General features: G+C 41.6%; 1 protein-coding gene across 3 annotated transcripts in view; it reads right to left on the minus strand.

The window, feature by feature from the left end:
• KLF12 (KLF transcription factor 12) overlaps window positions 1–20,795 on the minus strand; it is a 233,851-nt gene that overhangs the window by 20,492 nt on the left and 192,564 nt on the right. For all 3 annotated transcript variants that reach the window (XM_050973887.1, XM_030234630.2, XM_050973879.1), the window contains one exon: window positions 4,372–4,529. In XM_050973887.1, the coding sequence (XP_050829844.1) occupies window positions 4,372–4,529 (158 nt within the window). The remainder of the gene's footprint in view (window positions 1–4,371; window positions 4,530–20,795) is intronic.

Raw genomic sequence — 20,795 nt, forward strand, 5'->3', positions numbered from 1 at the left:
GACCTTGGCCTCCTCCACTCCTCCAAGGCAGGAGCAAAGCCATGCCTGTGGATATAGGGTGCCTACACCCATGGATTAAATCCATTCCCACTGGAAAGTCCCAGGCCTTTGCAGCTTTTGACCCCACAAAGCCGCACTGCCACGTTCTTCCAGAAATTTTTAACTAACAACTGAAATAAGGCTGCACAGAAATACAGAATGCTGATTACTACTACAGCAAATGAAAATCCTGTGGAGGTGAGAGACAGGCAACAAATCTCTTGTGTTTCAGACACTAAAATTATGTCCCACATTACCTCAAAGCAGGCATCTTCTTTCTTTCTTGACTTCTTCAGGATGATTCATACAATGTTTTAAACTCCTTGGGCTTCTCCATGCACTAAGGGGGTAGCCATGATGAACAAGAACTGGATTTAACCATGAGCAACTTCAGATGTTTAGATGTTCATACAGTGGAAAGAACCAGTATTACTCAGTCTGTAGGACTCAGATGTCCTATTGGAAGTGTCAATGGCAACTTTAGCACTGCTTAAAAGTACTGGAATAGCCACTACAGATCATAAAATAGCATTCTGACTTGTTTTCTTCTCCAACTTCAAAGTAAAAGCAGCAAAGTGAAGAAGGTGGGTCCCACCAGGGCTGCACAGGTGCACACCCCTTGAAAACAGCATTTAGACTCTCCCCATTCCTGGGGCCAGCCCCAGCACCCGTGCCAAGTGCAACACAGATGAACACAAAGCGGGAATGCAACCCATGGCTGCTGGTTTTCCCATTTTTAAAGATTATTCCTTTGTGGAGTCACACATTAGTAATTTTCTTTAAGTTCACTGAAGCAGAAACTAGCTGAATGCAAGTCCAGTGAGCCAATTTCTCACAGTTTCTCCTTGCAGAAAGAGTTGATAAACCTGAGCTGCGAGATTGCCTGCGAGCCCTGAAGGCTCTCCATCACACCTGATACCTCCTGATAGCTTTATTTGATGATGTGGCAAAACAAAAACAAGAAGCTGATACTAGAAAGAGAAATCCAACACCAGCGCTTGTGCTTTATGCAATGCTCTATCTATCAGAGGTTTCACTTGCAGCTTTCCCAGTCAGAGAGACAATACATAATTCAAGTCCGCCCCCCAGTGGACTCCATGCCCACACCAGCACACCAAGTTTTGAGGACACTGGTGGCAAGTATTGAGGAGCTAGATGACAGCATACTTAAAAAACCTAGGAGTTACTCCCAGAGAATTAAATTCAACTGTTACCATCTATAATATTCTGTTTCCAGTCTCCACTAGGATGAAAAGAAGTATACCTTCCAAGCAACAAATCTGTTCATCCTATCATAACACCACATTGTTTTTCTTCCTGTGTCTAAACCACTGTGAATGTTTCAGTGGCTGTGCACACAAAATAATGTAGTTTGGAAAAGATCTTTAAGATCATCGAGTAAATGAAAAAAAAAAGTTCTCAAGCACATACTGCTTAGGTAAACAACTGTCAGCAAGATCAGCCTGCCTAAAAAAAATAAGGTACAGATTATGCAATGCTGAGTTTCTGTGATCTTTTCTCAGAAAGTTTCCTACTGAAACTTGCTCACTCTTGCGTGCATAGCTGTCATACTTCATTTATACTTATCCAAAACTGCACTAATTACTGTGGGTCATACGTGAATAATTAACTTCTTTTGCCTGAAGCAAAAGTAAAGGCCAAGATAAAAAATGCAAGACGAGATTAGTACATGGCCAAGTACAAGATGAGTACGCTCATGGCCAAGGCTACAAATATAAGTCTGAATATACCAACTTCTCACCAAGACCTCTGTGAAGTGTCCTGTAAAACACTTTAATTTTAACAGCATCACACAGGTTTTCTCACTGGATCCACGGGCTAAATTCAGCACCGACCATTTTTTCTAGACTACACTTCTTTCATCATGCCTGCTGCAATGTCACTATAAAGCAGTTAGTTATCAGCTGACTGTTTAATGAAGGTTTGTGATTCGATGTTATTTTTCTTTTTCCCTGAAGTAATAAACCAGCTACCAGCATGACTACAGAACAGTTCAGGCAGATGTATGTTGGCGTGGGAATTCGTTTCAGTCACCTTACAGTCTGGCAGGTATCTGGGCTTCCTCTGTGCTCAGCAGTGAAGGAGAAGCACCTTTGCAAGCCAATCTCTGGGTATACCTGAAGAGGGAATAACATGCCCCAGAGGTGCCAATCCCTCTTCTCTGACTACCCAGAGATCCCAGACAGATAGCATAGCCTTGACACCAGCTGCCAGGGAACCACAGCTGGGGATATGGATCTTACGATTACAGCAGGTAGACAAACTCCTTTTGTGCTGGTGGAGAGCTACATATGCTTAAACTGGGATGTATCTACATCCTGTCAAACTTTCAGTGCCTCCTTCTGAGCACCTTACATGCACAGCCTGAGATTCAGTAGTGTTGACTATCTAACACTGATTGGGGTGCATTACCTGCAACCACCGGTCTGCCCAATGAGATCACTGACAAATTACAGATGCCCAACAAATGTAATTGTGTTTTAAAATGTCACAGCAGAAAAGAGCCTCTTCTGTTTCTGGGCTGCCTTGGGTGTGACATTTCTGAGGCTGTCCACATCTAGTTTGGTAACTCACATGATGATTGCTTATACTCCTGGGCTGGTCGCCAGTCTGCCAGGATAGAGAAGAGTGACTTCCCTGTGGTGTAAGCAGATAAATGGTATCTTTGTTTCAAACCAAACCCTTTACGGCTCTTCTCTGCTGGGCCCTCTGTCTTTGAATCTGTTACAGCTATTAATGCTCAAAGGGTGATATAGGCAAGAAAAGAAACAACACATAAATCCAGCAGGGAGAAGGAAAATGACAGAGAAGGGTTAGACTGGGATAAAAGAGGTAAAACAAGAATGACAGAAAATGGCGACAGGGTGAGGGTATACAAAAGATATTAGAAGGGTAGGAATGAAAGACCACATTTAAGATGGGAAAGAAGAGGGAAGATGAAAAAAGAATTAAGACAGGACATGACAAATAATGAGAGAGCAGAAAGCTCGTCTGAATGGGAAGATATGAAGAAACCAGGAAAATTGGCCTGGAAGGAAATGTAATGAAATTTCCAGATCACCAGAACATTTCTGTTGTTTAAGACTCATACCTTACAGAAATTGTTTTAGTAGGGGATATTAGGATGGAGCCTTGTTCCATCCTCCTCTCAACAGAAGTCCTACCAGCCAAAAGACATACTGGAAAAAGTGATGGAGATGTGGCCTCAACTGAAATGGAAAAGCCTTCACTTAATTTCCTAAAACAGTATGTCATACTCTTTAGTGTACATCAGATCACAGAAAGCACCAGCAGATTCTCAGCAAGGAACAACACTGTCCTATACACTGAATAAACATAATTTTTCCTCCAAGGAGTTACAGGAATGCTGAAGTCCATTAAGAGCACAGAGATCAATAAATTTAATTTAACCAAATCAGCATCAGAGTAAGGAATAGCAATGAGGCTCAGAGTGTTCTTTTCACTGCCTTTCCAGCCATCCAATCAATTCCCTTTTAGACTTGCTCTTGATAACTTCAAATTGCTGTTCCGGAGTTTATTCACAATAAAATTAGAACTATTACACATCACTGCTTCAGCTAGCCTTACATGCCTGTCATACAGATTAGTAACAGCCCATAAAGTTAATAAGGACAGCAGGTATGGACTGAGTGTTAAGTATGGTCACCCCTGAATGGGGCCCAGCTCCTCTAAGCATCTCTCTTGCATCTCTGCTGTAGGGATCTAGTGCGACGGATTCTCATACAGTGATGAGTTCCCTCTCCAGTATGGGATAGGTGCCTCTGAAAGCCTCCAGAAAGACTTATTGAGGACTTGAGTTTACCCTTGAATTGAACTGAAGGATTTCAGGAGCTCCTGGCATCCAAAGGCTACATCCGTAAAAGCAAGTAGTTTCAAAAGAAACAGGCCTGCAGAGTGAAAAAAAAGTTGCTGAAGATTCATGACCACAATATATGCTCTTGAGGGTTTTCTCTGGACTAGATCTGGTTGGTCCCAAGCAATGACCACACTTTGTTTTTTGGAAGCACAGCAGTATGTCCCCAGAGGCCACTTTTCTGTTGAGCTTCATCTGAGAAGAGTCTGGTTGGTGCTGCCACCAGTCTTGTGCTGCCAAGAGGGGATGGCAGGGAAATTTCACTCAAAAGAACACTCCTGATCTGCACCAGAATGCCAATGCACTCACAGACATCTCTGTTATTCAGGTAAAGGCCTTTGGCGCTAAGTGTAGAATGACAAGCTCATTATGCCCTGAAGTGGACAGAAAGGCAGCTGCTTGTCTTAACCACAGTGCACAGCGCCAGCAAATCTTACCTGTGTGCGTTCTCCGGTGAGCCTTCAGGTGGGAGCTTTTTGTGTATACTTTGTTGCATCCCTCAAAGTCACACCGATGGATGCGCCTCTTCCTGGAGTCTGGAGACTCAGACCTCCTCTGACGCCTTGTGCTCTCAATACTGAACGGTGAAATTGAACTGAAAAACAGAACAAAAGCAAAAAAAGTGAAGCAAGAGCATGGCGTATGTAGCCCAGCCCCAAACAGAAGTAACTGTGCTGGAAGTGACATAAAAAATGAATTATCTCATTCCCTTTCAGCATTTTGACACATTCAGTGCTTGAACTAGAGCACATTCTGCAGTATGAAATAACTGAAGTTTTGATTTAGAAGTGCTTATTGCCCAAAAAAACCCCACCATGATACTTGAAATACTGCTCCAATAATGAAGCAGCCTAACTTTATCTGAGCTCCATTTCTATTTGACATGTGTCCAGGTACAAACTCACTGAACTGTTTTCTAAACAAGTTTATATATAGCCTCCACAACTTATCTCTGGTAAGTTTAAATAGATAAAAAGCCTGAAACCTTTTATGAAAAAGTGCATCCAGTACCCAGATCTGAACTATGGATCCTCACATTAGGCCAAACACCTGTTGTTTGCTTGAATACAGACTGCTAACAGATCCAGATCGCCCCGCAGCAGCGATTTTTCCATTTTCTCATTTAGCAGTTCTCAATCTATCACGTGCAAGCCAATGAAATTTATTTTCTTTCAGACCCCTGATAAATGAAGTTTAAGAACAAGGCCAGAGAACAATCCCCACAGAAACACATAAATGCTTATCAAAGATACTCCCATTTACAGCAACGTCCTACAGCCTATCCAGTTACCCAAATTGTAAGCAATTAAAATACAGCATTGAAGTAATGTTGTGTTAGTTTCTAAGTACAGTGCATGCTGGACCTATTACTTGAAAAAAGCCTTACTACCACAATGCATTTGGCTTGGTCAGATAAATTATTATCAGGCTGGAAGGCCGTGATTCAAACCCTCATTGACTGCCAGTAATCATAGCACCCAGCCATAAATCATTATTAACTGATCATCCTATCAACCTCACTACGATTTTACAGCACAGCAACCACCATCACCCACAGCTACAGCAGCCTGCTTAGTTAAGTACTGGAACAACTCTGCCCTTCATCAGGTTTCTGGGGCTTCCCAGGCTTATTGACATTCAGGGTAAATGGGCTACAGACTCATAAGCCTGCTCTTTTAGACTCTTAAAATCAATCTGAACCTTTGGGGAATCCATGGTACTGAGGTGGACATTTGAAAGGAGCACTGATGTTGATGCATCTGCTGGGAAGCACCTCTGTTAACACCGACCTGCAGGCTCCTGTCAGAGGAGCTCCTGCACACACACATAACAGCTGTAGCTGTTATGGCACACACTGAACTCCTGGAGCTTTCCAGAACTTGCTGAGGACTGCTCATAAGGGGTTAAAAGTTTGTGTAAAGTATCTCGCACCATTAGCATGTGATTTCAGCGGTGTTCTAATTCTCTGCATACAAAGCTCTAAGCCTTGAATTTGTGGTAGTCCAAATTACGCAGTTTTATTTTTGTTTAAATATTTCATGGTACAATCCTAATTTGAAGACCTAATGGGGGGGAAAAAAGTACTTTCTTTCTGAACAGTACTCTTTTAACACATATTCATATTTTACCTGAAGGCAAGAGATTCTCCAGATTAATTATTTTTGCCTATAATATGATGCACGTAAACAGACGTGCAAAGAATTCCTGGAATGGAGACAGAAGTGGACAGAGAGCTGTAGTAACAACATTTGCTGGCAAAAATTGTCCCTAGGAGAGTAAGAAACATTAGTACTTTAACTATATGACCAGAATATGCCTAGCTCTCACAGAAATGGCTTAGGAATTGCATTTAAGCAAATGTTCTGAACCTCACAACAAATAAAACTCTTGAGTTAGATAATTCACTGAGAATGGTTTCACTACTCCAGTAGGTTTTTTTTTTTTTTTAACATCCCACCAGCTGAAATAAAAGCAAACTTGTAAAGCAAATGTTATAGCTCAATACTGAACATACAAAATCCAGTGCTCAAAACTAGGAAATCCTGATCTTTAACAGTAAGTATTTGTGCATTTTTTTCTGCAAGCAACTTATGAGCTGTCTTATAACCCTATTTTGTAACAGAGTGTTCAGATCCTGGATAGTACAGCTCATTTAAATAGGAGGAGGATCAAGCTTAAAATGCTGGTGCAATTTCCAGCCCCGAGACTAACAGAGCCTTGAGAAGAGTCAGCACCTCATGGAAAGCTATTTGTCACATATGAGAAAGTGATCTCACTGCTGGGAACCGCTCTGTGCTTTCCCGGATATTTATACAGAAGAGGATGGCACAGAGCAGTGCCACGAAGGTGGCACACGATCAATGCTGCTGCTTTTTAACTGGATTGCTCCCTCTTTCTAAAAAGCATTGCACCCTACTTATCCCACAGAAGGTGACAAATATTGCCACCATCCCCTGAGAGCTTCACAGTCATCGCTTGCTCAGCACAGCAAGGAGAAAAGCTCTTGTCAGCTAGAACCAGCAAATGTCACCTCATGCCTTCCCCTCACAGCCCTGCAGCTTAAATGAGAAACTAACCAGCAGAGGAGACCCACATGGCAAGTGAGAACGTATGTCCAAGGTGGTTTTCCTCTGCCACTTCAACGCCTGTGGCACAGGGGGACCTCCAGTGCAGACACCTTCAACAGAGGTAAAGGAGACAGAATCTACCTGACACCACCAGTGTGGTTTTAGCCTTGCAAAAGCTGTGTGACCTTATATGGGGATAGCTGCATTTAACAAGACCCTAAAAAGACCCTAAAAAAAAGCACAAAGTGCTTTTTTGAGCTTCCTCAGGTTAGTCCTTCTCACAGTAACTTCCAGATGATTTGCTGATGTTCTTTCCTTTTGCCATGCGAACAGTAAAGGGACACATTCTTCTTTCTCCAGCAATTTCTATAAAATACCCTCACTGACCGGACAGACAGAAGTAAAGTCTTCAAAACCACATTTGGTGCCTTTTGAAGGCCATAGGGGCTGTGCCAGGAGTCTCTGGTCAGGACAAGGTTCCCAAAACTACTGTTTGATGGCACCATACCAAAGTAGACAAAGACTTTGAAATGTGTCGGGCATTTATTTTTCCAACTAACCTACTTTTCCTTTTTGTTTAAAATTCTGTAAAATAAATAAAGGAAAAACAGCACAAAAAAGACCACAATGTCCCTCTTCCCCCAACCAAAACCTAAACAAACCATATCATAGCAGCCTCTTTCAAGTTTAAGTGTCCCCCCAGCAACTGCACCGAGGGAAGACTTAGAAACCTGTCATCAGCCAAGAGCTACCAGGGTACCCTGAGGGGAGCTGCCAATTCTTCTGTCAATGGCCACGACCTCAGGCAGCCTTTAAGGCTCAAGGTGGGCTTTTGCAGTAGGACTGACGTCACACTTTACAGCTCAGCAGGACGCATTAAATTACTGCTGAAACATGAAATTTGAAAGATAAATTAACAAAGAAGAAAACTGCTTTCTGATCTGTCAGCTTGATGTTTATTTATTTGTAGCTCGTTATTTCTAAAACCAGTGTAATTTCAATGTTAGTGTAGAAATTGTTACACCTAATGAGAATCCTGGGAGACTGCTGGCTGCCTCCATGAGCCACTGCAACACCTGCAGTCAGTACGGTTCGCAGGGTGAAATAAAACCAATTAGAGCATTTAGGGTGATTTATAAAAATTCAGCCGTGTTACTTCCAGCTAGAAATGAAAACACATCTTTGCAACTCACACATGGCCAAGTTCTTGTCTCTCTGATACAAAGTCGTCAGCAAAACCTAACATCGACTGGGGCTTCACCACTAGATGGCCATCAAGTTCTGCTGAATGTGATCTGCACTGCATGAGATGTGGATCATATCAAACCTGGTTGCAGGTTGATTTTTCCTTTCTATAAATGCTGCCCATGACTTCCCATGTTCTGTGTGGACAGGGAATAAACCTTGTCACAGGCAGTAACACTGTTAAAAACATGTAATGTTCTTACATTTTAACCACATATAATGGGTGTCTTGATACTGATCCTGTGTTTTCTGAGCAATACGCCAAGCAGAGCTGCCTGGGGAAGAGAGTTTGTCTATTAAAGCCTTGAACTGTGCTCAGTCTCATGAAACACCACAAGTCCCTGCACACTGGCTGCTCCCCACTCACAGTGTGCTCAAGTGCGCTCACCCCATGGCAAACACCCAGGGTAACCTTTGGCCACCCAAGCACGAGCTCCTGGGTGCTGCTGGCACCCCAGTGAGGCAGCCAAGGCTGACATGGCCAGCGAGGAGCAGGGGACGTGCAGCAAGCCACGCTTCGCTCTTTGCTCTACAAACCCAAACAGTGTCCCAGTGTTGCATCTTCATCCTTGTGATTACCATTTTTATTCCTCCTTGGCCCCTCCACTACGAGCTCAGACTCTTTGGCAACACATCCTGCCTGCCTCCAAAGTCCTCGTGGAAAACACACTGATCCAGGGTTAACAGGTCAAACCAGTTTGTACCCAACATCCCTGTCACCTTACCTAAGTCACTCCTCTTTAGCAATCAGGCTGCATTACCCTCTTCTCTAGCTGGCCCTGTAGTTAATTGAGAGACCTGTGGTTGCACTCTAGTAACAGTCTGTGGCTGCTAAAAGCAGATGCTTTCTTCCCTTTGGGGTGGGACCCAGGACATACCAGCCACGTACCCTCCACTCTGGCTACTATGGGAAGAAAAACCAGATGGGGCTCACGCCCGTGCAGCATCTGCTCAGCCTGGATGAGGAGCTCAGCAGCCCAGTCCGTGTAACACGAGTTGTGGTTCTCCTGTGCTTCTCAGCCCCTGTACAGGAGTACAGGATTTGGCTGAGATGGCACAGCAGGACAGTCCCACTCCAGCTGCTTTCTGTTGTGCTGGCACCAGCACTTGCCTGATTCTGCAGCAAGCCAGTGCAGGACCCACAGTAACGAGAAGAAAATTCTGCCCAAAAAAATCTGAGAAAGCTTTTGGTAGCCTGACTCCCCAGGTAGGAGAGTGTGCCAAGTACCTGCACTGACATATGGCAGAGGATGGGAACCTGCGGCCATGGATTAGGGGAGTGTGACCGTCCCTTTTAGTGGGAACCAGCTGTGATTATCACAGCTTCCATGTAAATTTAGAATATGGGCGAAGAAATTGAGAATATGAACAAAAGCAATCAACATCAGAAACAACTGGAAAATCCAGCTTTTGTACCACAGGAAAGTTGCTTCTTACAATATTTAAGTATAAAACCCACAGAAAAACAACACATAAACAGAAAAGCTGAAAACAAAACCTGGGAGATATGCCCATGATGCATAACTATGAGCTGATGATGTGCTTTGGCAATGCATGACAGAAGCAGACATATCCCACCCTCAGTTCAATTTTGGACATTCAGATATTTACAGGTTTTATGTTTCTAAGGGAAAAATATGTCACTATACAATACTCAAATACTCAAATAATGTATGAATTTAGCAATGTGAATCTTTACTTTATGAGACATGCAAAGCTTCTGGGTCAGCCTATAAGTTATAGTAATTAAAATGCAGGCAAATTAAATAAAAGCAGAAAACCAGAGAACTACATGCCTGCATTCAGATGGTAATGAGCAGTTGAAGAAAATCCTTGGATCTCTAGCATTTGTTCAGTGTTCAAAGGGAACCAGGGCTGCAGAAAGAAGCATCATGGGTTTTGGCTGCTTAACATTTATAGAAACTAGAGCTGTTAAGTGACTAACTATAGACATAATGTTTTTAAACCCCAGCCTTTGGATTCAGTGTGGGATGGCACCCCCTGGACACATTGAACAGCAGGCTCACACACCTCCACAGCAGCTGTCAGTCCTCCTTTGGTCCACAGGGCAGCTGCCCACCAAGAACCATCAAAAGCAAGGGTGACCACAGTCCCAACACCTTTGCTTGGCTCTGCTGGCACTTTTCTGAATGAACACACCCACAGCAGCACACCACTCATTTGTGGAGGTGATGTCACTTAATACAAAGTATCTTCTACTAAGACCCTAAGTTTCATAGGCTAACAGACAAGTGGGTACTCTGTGCCTTTTTGAAAAGTGGCTCTGAATAGGATTTCCCAGATTCCAACTCTCAATTACTTTATTTTGTAGCACCTTTTCACATAATGTAATTTCATTTTCTGGTAGGTTGTGTAATGTTACCATCCCACTCATGACAGTGGTAACACTACACACTACACCATGAAGAAATATGACATGGATTTTATTTCTCATTACAATTTATAAAACTCCTTCTAGTGGTCAGATGCCAAAATCCTACTATACAAAAACATAGTAGGTTTTTTGCTATAAAATGCTTAAATATCAATGCCATCTCCTGATAAAAATCTTCACTCAAATATTTATTTAAAAAAAATTACAAAGTTGCTTCTGTCCCCTGTTCATAAACAGATGCACATGTATATATAAACGTGCATTTTTTCTCCTCTTTGATTCTTAGATCCTATTTAATGTTTCATGAAAGGCAAACAGCTGCCTTAGAAATGTTAGACATTAAAACATATCAAGCCGTACTTAAGGCAATCATAAAAGGAAAATATGTGCTACTCTTTTATTAGCTGCAGTTACTTCAATCACTGTACTTTAAGGTGATGTTATACTCGAAATTATACTTTTTGTCAAGAAAGAAAGGAGGAATTTGGCAGCATACACAAACAGCACACATATGAAATGGGAAAATTACATGGATAAACAAGACAGAGATAAAAGAAGATTTGAATACATTTGGTTCAGAAAGTGCTTGAGCTGGAGCTGGAGTGAAGCTGCACAAGGAGCAGATGGGTAGATGGGAGTAGGAGCACAGAAGTTTCTCCTGTTATGCTCTGAACTAGATGCCCACCACAGGCTGCTGCCAGAGAGTATCCTGGCAAAGATGGTCCTCTGCTCCAGCTCCATACGGCCATTCCCATCCATGCTGTCATAGTCCTGACCTGGGCAGTCAGCAAACAAAACACCCTGCACATCTCTGACCTCAACTTTATCTGCAGCATCTACTGTTGAGACCAGATAAAGGTAATAAAGGTACTTGAACTGCTGAGCTGCCTTGGAAAACCTGAGTGTGCCACAACATTGCTCTGGCTGGGGTGGAAGTGAAAACACAGCTATACATGGAACAAACTTCTGGCAAAAGGAAAGAACTTTGGGGCCTACTAAGAAAAACACTAATGTAAACCACAGTACACCTTACCAAAACTATTCATCACTTCCGTAATCAGCTGCATTAAGCTGAGACATGAGACATTTGTTTGATCTTTCTGATCTATATTCATGCTGTGGGATCCAGGAGCACTCTCCAGCTCTTAGGATTTGGTGTTCTGAGGTGCATTCCAGCTCCACAGTGGGCTGAGACCCAAATACACACCCCATTCTCCTCTTTCATGCTGCTTCTCTCTTCTGGCTTTCTAAGGAAAGGAAGCTGGGCCAGAAAGCATCTCTGACATGCTCCAGCACACCCCCCAGATCTGGTGACTGGAGGACTGTAAAGCACTTCTGACAGAGAAAACCCCTGAATCAAATCTATGATGAACTCTGAAATGTCATAGGAAAAAAACCCACCAAACTTTTCCATCTATTTTACCCTTATTAACCCATGAAGTTTTACCCTAGAGAGCTACTGTGTAAAAAAGCAAAGGAATTACATGCTAACTACCTTGCACCTAGGCATTGCTAACATTACTGAGATGTTGCTTCCTGGTTTTGAGAACATTCACAGCTGTATGATAACTTGCACTACTACAGCCAGCAGCAGCCAAACCTGGGCAACAGCAACTCCCACAATAGCCCTACTGAATTACTGAGATGCTCCTTAACAAGGATGAATTTCACATTTCTCCTAACATACCCGAACATACAGAGGTTTTTTTTTTTTCTACCTGCAAAGGCTTTAGACACATTTGACAGGAAGGCTATTATGTTTTACACACAGACTTTCATAATTCTGTTTCACTGCTCTGCCTTTCTCTTGGTTTGGCACAGACAGACTCATATTAAATGAGACATTTGTCCTTAGATTTTGTCAGAGATTCTGAGGTGACACATGACAGCAGTTTACATATATTTAGAAGTATTTTTTCTAACACGTGCATGTTACAGAGGATGCACAGCTGCAATATTGACCCTTCCTGCTCATCAGGATGGCTGAACAGAGTGCAAGGATTGCTCTGGATGTCAAAGCCCATGTTAACACCTCTTTTTTTAACATGGTGTATTATCATGAAATAAAGACTAACAGGAAAACTCATCTGTGGAGGGAACTATAAATTTTCTGCTAAGCCAGGTTCTTCAGAGGTAGCCCTAGTTGTTCACAGTCTTGTCCTGTTTGAGGATGAAAATGTTCGAAGACAAAAAAAAAAAAACCCAAAAAATAAACAACAGTTTTCTGGGCAATGAATTCCAGTGCTCAGCCATGCTCATATTCTAAAGAGAGTTTCTAATGAATGCTTGTTTTTTCCAAATAGTTCCTACAAGGTGTTTATATTCATAAACACATGTATCTACACATTATAATGGAAGATTACTGAGTGACCATGAGCTAACATAAACTTTCACTTCTCTTAGAAAAACCTCCAAATTTAGCTTACTTTGTTTTAGCCTGATGTTTTTTTCTCAACAGGAGCGAAAATTCATGAAAAAAAGGAAATCTCAAGCAGTGGGGAAACATATCTTCACAATGAACTTGCAAGTGGACTAAAGTGCATGGGCAAGGGTCTGTTCTTTGATCTGAAGACAAAGCATTGTATATCTTCCTGAAAGCAGGAGTAATTCCCGAAATTCCTGTGTGCCACACATGTTTGATGCGTGCTAGTTCAGGCCTGGGAGCTGAACCTGGTCTAGCAGAGAAAAAGCATCTTATTTCGTCCCCTCCTTTCAGAGCTGGCAGAACAGCAGGGACCATTCACAGGATCTCCAGCCACACTAACTCTCCCTCCAGACAGAGGCTTCATCAATGCCCAGTCTGGTCTTTCTTGTTTCCTTCTAAACAGAGCAGAAAATTGGTAACTTAACACCTACAACTCAGCTCTGAGATCACAGGATGCTGCTTTTTACCTCTCCTGTTGCTGATTCATACTTTTTCTTCACACTTTTCTGGCAACACATATTATAAATGAGCTTCATCAATACTGGTAATCTCAGCAGAAAATTATTTAAAAAGGGAAATAAAAACGACTCTGTTGCAGACATAGGATGAGCTGAAATGTTCATCATGGAAATAAGATGAGTATGCACATAGATGCATGTCTTTCACCTTTGTTCTGGTTATTTGTTCAAAGAGCACAGAACATCCACTTTCTAGTGCAGAACTCTCTGAATGTTCTACCTTGCTCTCCAGATTTTACTTTCTTCTGCTATTTCTAATAGTGATTATTCACACTGTACAACACAGTAGTCAGTCCCATTGACTGTACAATGACAACTCTTGCCTGTGCATCCCCATTTCCTCTTGTTGGTCAGACTAACAAATGCAGTGGTGATTAAAAATTCTCTGTTCTGTATCCTTAGCTGACAAAATTGCCACTAGCATCTTGCCAAGTCAGTGATATTAAATGAGGACATTGTTTCCATTGGGACTGAAGCTCATGTGAATGACCTTTACTTTCCTCCTGTTCAGAAGGGTTATTACTGATAAGTTAAATATTTGATTACCCTAGATACCTATGTGAAATGCAATTATGGGTGGTCATCTGTCATACACTGTGTCATCAAGCAGATTTTGTTAACTACTAAATGGTTGACCACACTGAAGTGTAGATTTTGGTGTTTATATACATATTTATGTGAAGACAGCATGCCACCCCCAGCAGAAAGCCATCTCAGAAGATAAGATTTTTTTATGCCCCACAGCCCTTTACAAGCTTCTGTGTGAGAGTATATATCGCCAAGTATTCATCTATGTAACTATCATACCTATTTGATCCATCCAGGAAAAAAGGGACTAAATAATTTCATTGATTTGGGGGACAAAAAAGTTACTGAGTGCAAGATCATACTTAGGGATTTGGCTTTCTCTTCTTAAGACACTTTCTAATCAATAAATTCTGAAATTTATAGTTTTGCTTGAGAGAGCACCCTCTCCTATTGAAAGAAATTTTTAATAAAAGAACAAGAGAAAAACACCCTGTAAATCTAAACTGTACCACTCAAGGGCTCTAGAGATTGTGTTACTAAGCATTTTCATTAACAAGGAATCCTGATGTATTTATTTTACACAAGAAGTCAGTTTTTCTGTTCAGTATGCTCCCTTGCACCTGGCTTTACAGCCATGCATATCAATGATGTATTCCTTCATTTGGATTATGAAATCCTTGCCACATCTTCATGGCTGTTTTGTGTTTGAAAAACAAAGTAGAGTGAGGTCCCAGTACATGAACAGAGTACTAATACACTACTGCAATATGAAAAAAAGCCCACTACCTCTCCTTGCATCTGTGGTTTTCCACACCTCTTTATATCTCACCTGAAGCAATGTTCTGGGCTTCACCAGGCCCAGCTTCTCACAGTACTTTCCCAAGGACTGCCACTTCTTTTCTCTTAATTTTTCTCTTCTTTCCCCAGACTTGCTGCCAATTCCCCAGCTGGGAACTGTCTCTCCAGAGAATCACAGGGCCAGGTTTTGTCATAGTTTACAGAGGTAGACATTTACACAGTTGTAGTTTCTAGTATTTGCTAGTATTTGGAAGATTTTTGGTAGCTTCATCTGTACCCTGGATGGAAAATGTTCCTGAAAGCTGCACAAACCACTCAGACATAAAACTTCTGAGAAAGGGGAACTCATGACTACCATCTATGAGCTGGAAGAGCTACTGCATCTTTTTACTGGCCTTGCACAGATCTGTGGCATCATGTGGGCAACATTCATTTTCTTCTCTCTCTTACAAAAATCAACCCAAATTCCACTCAGCAAATAGTCAATCTGTGGTAAGTAGAGTTTTTCCATTTGTAATTAATTATGCAGCAGAGCACTAATGTACTTTTCACACATACCAAAAAGCCAAATTTCAACAATTCCTTGTTTATCATTACACTAGCTCAGCAGCCACAATAATATCCAGCTTGTACACAGGCCTCAAAGTCTGGCAAAGCTCCCATTCTCCTCAATGGAGTCAAACACAGATTTCCCAATAGAAGGAGGAAACTACAGTATTGTTTTCATGAACTGGTCCTCTTAATGCTTCCTCAACAAGGCAGGATTTCTTTTAGACTCTCAAGTCTCATGAGCAAGGTATGGTTTGATTAAGACAAAAATTTCTGCGGTAAGCAGGCATATGACCATAGTTTACATTTTGTACTATGAAATACATCTTTAACACATCTGCTTGTCACAGAAATTGTTCCAGTTGTACTCAGAGTACAAAGTCTATTTTTGCTGATAAATACATCATAACACTTTTCCAAGAGCCTTGGTTAGGCTGGTAGCCAAGAAACTCGACTCTTCTGGGCTTCACTGGGTCAAGGTGACTTCATGGGCTTGCTCCCATGGCCATCCACTTGAAAAACCAGATGACCCTCACTGGGGCTATTCCCTGGTCAGGGAAAACTACCAACACCTTTAGGATGACAATAACCTTCTTTAGAAAGAACAAAATCCTGATGGCTTTTTGCCATCAAAATAAACTCAAGATTTCACTCTACGCATGCTCCTCCTCTGCCAAGGGAAAAACTGAACAGAGGACTTGGGTGTTTATATTACTTTGTATGGGAATTTATGCAGGGATTTAAACTGGGTAAGATTTAAATGAAGTTGCCTCTTCAGGTTTTTTGAAATGTAACATAATGCCTTCTGCTGGTAAGCAACATCTCCCCACTGGTAAAATGGCACATGTCTCCCTTTGGGAAGTCAAGTACTCAACTATTCGAGAGAAATTATTCTGCTATTTCCAACAGACATTTCATGTTCAGTTCAGGAAAGGACAAAAACATACAAAGTTGAACAAGCTTTGCAACCATCAGATTTTTTACCTGGCCCTTCCCTACACACCAGCAACAAGGAAAAAATTCCATGTTTGCAGGTTTTATGAAATCAATTTCATTTTCACTTCATCCCACAAGAATTAGATTAATCACTTGGTAACAGTGCTGCCCAACAAAAGAAAGAGAATTCACAGTCATACAGTACAGTAGTTAAATGAACATTTTTTTACAGGAGGTCAAATGGCCACCCTTTTTCAGGTTAGTAAACTTTTTCCTTTGATTTGCAATTGTCTCAGGGATAAGGGAAGGACCCAAGATTCCATCTATGCAGAAAAATCATCCTGTCACCAGCAGAATTTCTTGCAGACCTTAGTAATGGAGATCAGACATCCTCCACCCACATGATGTTCCTTGTCCTATTTAGTGCTACATAATACTTCCATGGCCTTGTTACCAATACTTGATGTATTTATTATTTACACTACCATCATTTTAATTTATTTTCACACTTGGAAGCACACACATTACAAAGGAAACCTTGCAAAGAAGCAAAGGGAATCTACTCTCTTGGAAGCTGTCATATCTTTCCCAACTGTATCCCCTACAATGCTGAGAATCAAGGGGTGGTAACAATGGGACACTTCATTCACCTCGCTAATTTATGCATGTTGCTCATTAGCAGAGGTCTACACGTCTGAGTGGCTGGAAGATAGGGCTCAGAATTTCAAGTATCTTAACTGTGCAGTCAGCAGAACTGGTCTAGGATCCAGTGGTCCCTTGTTTGCCACAGTCTACCTGCATATATTAGCCCAAAGCCAGTTGTGCTCACCCAGGATGCAATTCATTAATTTCTAAAATTCCTATTGCTTCCCTGTAAACATTTAATCTCCCAAATCTTCACCACAACAGGATGTTTGGCTTAATAACTAAAATCCACATCAGGACTCATTTAGTTCTACTTTTTTAATTTCCATTTTGGAGAAAAACCCCAAGAAAATAGCCACACCCACTTCTAGATATTTTCCCCTTCCTAATCTGTTAAAGTCTCTGCCTGTTTACTATATGAGATTTGAGAAACAGTATCAGTCACCAAATAAAGCATCAGCTAGTGCTGCCAATATAGTAATTAAGAACAACTAGTGTGCTTACATTCAAGCTTTTATGGGAGAAATCTGAGTCTGTTAAAATCTAGCAAAACTCAACTCTGCACATATGTTGTTTTGCTTTGTTTTGTTAAATGGGATGGAACATACCAGAACTTTAAAGATCAAAAAACACCCATAATTTCCTAAAACATTTGGAGCCTTCACATGCAGTAAAAAGGGATAATTATCAAAGCATTTTGCTGTCACAATTGTTCATTTGGAAGAGGCACAGGAAAAAAAAAAAACCAAATCCAAATCCAAAACTCCCAGCATAACAGAACGCCATCGCTGTAACTGCAGTAAATAAGAGAAAGTGTTAGACAGATGGTGGGGGGCATCAGAGTGGCATTCAGCACAGGATCAGATGAGACAACAATGGCCATCACAAGCAACTGCCTCAGTAAGACCAGCCAGACACGTCACCCTGGCCATGGGGTCCCCATACCCCATGAGACCCATGGAGCCACCTCCACTCTGGGCAGGTGCCCCTGCTGACACTGCCTCAGATGTGAGGGTGACTGCTCAAGGCACCTTGTGACACCTCTTTCACAGAGGTGAAGAAACACATTTCAAGGGGCAGATGGAGCGGGGCTCTTCCTTTCCACCACACTTCTCATTTCTTTGCCCCATTCCATACTTTTATCCTACACAGAAAGGATGGAGGGAGGAGAATAGCTGCAGCAGTCTGAAGTAGCTGAGACAGGACCACAATCTGGACACACAACTTGATGTGCTATGCATTTTTTCAAGAATATTGTTTTTGGGAAGCCATTCACTTCAATTGTATCCCTAAATCCTCTTTGGAAGCTCCCATTTCCAAGGCCACCATCTTCCCCTTTCCCTGGGTAGGAAAGAGTAAGTCTGTAATATCAGCTGTTACAGCAACTACAAAATCAGTTTCTCATTTACATCTCACACTTGGCCACTCAAATGCAACCATTTAAGTTACACATACGTAGGCAGTGTTTAATATTGATAGAACTGATTTTTTTAACAGTAATAATGTTAATTGAGTGTGACCTAGAAGCATCTTGTGGCACGATAAAGTCCCTCTCCTGCCATGCACTCGCCCCACAGCAGGCACAGAATGTAGCTGTGGCCCTTCTGCCAATGTACTTGCTCCTGGTAGTGTTTAACAGCTTTGTTCCCTGGCCAGTTATTTCTTGCTCTTGCTAGGGTCTTTTCTACAAAAATAAGCTGTCTGAATATCAGTGTATCTTATGTTCAGTAAATTATAGTAATTTTCATAATATCTTTAAGCTTTTCAGTGGCTGATGACCTGGCAGGTGGACTTTTTGCATCTTCTTGTACTAGAAGCCTGACAAATGTCTTCTGGAAAAAGCAGGCAGGGAGAGGGTATGTAAAATCACAGAGTATCAGTCAAACAGGTTGTACATAGTATGCTGCTCTCTGCTTCACACCAGGATGGTAAATCCTACTGTCTCGTTTCTGTGACAAAAAATTGAGCAATAACAAAAAATTGTCCTGTGCTCATCTGGTTTTGTGACAGGCTGCTTTTATTTCAGCCTCTTGAGTTCAAAGAGCAGAGATGTAGTTTACACAGATGTAGTTTACTCACAGTCCCATGGGTGAGTTTGTATTTCTGAAGGGCTGAAGTCTAACCCTGCCCATCTGAAAGCATTGCATGTAAAAGCCATTTTGAAAGACAACTCTGTTATGAAGTCTCACATTATTTCAATGCCTATCTTACTCAACAATACCCTTTGAAAGTATAGACAAATTAAATGCACAGCTTCTCATTAAAGCAATGTGTTACATTCTAATAGAGTGAAGACAGGGAAAGGAGGAAAACATGGCTTGGAGCCCCAGAGCACTGAACATGATTTTTCCTGGGTATTCTTAATCCTGCTCTGTAGGATCTTTGTGGGGGCAATTGTGGGCATAATACCCCTACCTCCTCTCCCTCTTCCTCCTGCCACCACAATATCAGAGTGGCATCATCTTTTTGGGACTGGACTGGATCACATGGCTGCGTGAATGCACGTTTTCCAGACAAAAGAGTAAATATTAGCACTAAACACAACCAGCAAATGCTGGAAGTACGTAGTAGAAAACATCAGAAAGTAACCTGTCCCCATTCCTGACTGGGCTGTAAGTCAGAAGTGCTACTTTATTGTTTACCGTGATTGAAGTGAGTGTTTCACCCTTCAAGTAGGTAAACATTTTAGGTGAATATCATTAGGAGAAATCCCTCCTGACACTAATATGGTGATGATACCTATGGTACTACTTCATGCTTTTCTACCACATACATATCACCAGACAAAATGCAAGCCAAATACTGGCATGGGATTTCTAAAAAATCCCTTAGGAAAATGTTAGGTTTTCTTTTTCTAAAGTAGTGATTAAAAAAAATTTTGAATAAAACAGTTGTGTGGCCAGACTGCTTCTGCTCTGCTGGCAAACCTGCCAGAAACTACAGGCTCCCAACTCTGGGATAAAAGAGCCATTATAGACCAAATATTCACAGGAACTCAAAGCTGCTACCTCATGTTCTGGCAGAAGTCCCTGAAAAAGGTGGTGCTGTGATTTATGTGCCATTCAATGTTGTTTTCAAGACATTCACTGAACTGAAGAAGCACCATTAGAATACATCAAGCACACATCAGAACCCATCTAAATCAACAGTGGCTGAAAATACATGATGTGCTTGACATACAGTAATTGACACGTCATATTTTATTTGACATTTCAAGGACAGTAGTGCCTATTTAAATAGAAACACAGTAATAATATTTTTTTTTTTTACTTGAGCTAACCAAAATCTAACAGGGCATCTTTATGAAGAGCTGTTCATTGAATATCAGAAGAAAAAAAGAATTAAAACATGAAAATATCTAGTGACTCAAATTATGAAGCATAGAGGAGTAAACTTACAAGAAGATAACTCTACTAACACATCATTATCTTGGGGGAAAATTCTGGTCACGCTGGCTAACAACCTCCTACTGATTGCCATGGAGCCATTGTTTCAGCCATCCCTGTCCACTCCCTTTGCAGCTCTGCCTGGGTTTAGGTCTACAACTAAAACTGCCAGGACTATCAGCACGACAACTGATACAGAAACATGCACTAACATGATGGGAGCACAGGGAGCCATGCTCACAGAATGGGTCATGCTCTTTTTCCCAGCACAGACAAGACATTGTGAGGTAGCAGAATTTTGAATCACATATGCTTCACCTGACACCTCATCCTCTCTCCTGAAGGCAGCTGCACGGGGACATCACCTG

This window comes from Serinus canaria, chromosome 1, assembly GCF_022539315.1.
Source record: "Serinus canaria isolate serCan28SL12 chromosome 1, serCan2020, whole genome shotgun sequence".
NCBI lineage: Eukaryota > Metazoa > Chordata > Aves > Passeriformes > Fringillidae > Serinus > Serinus canaria.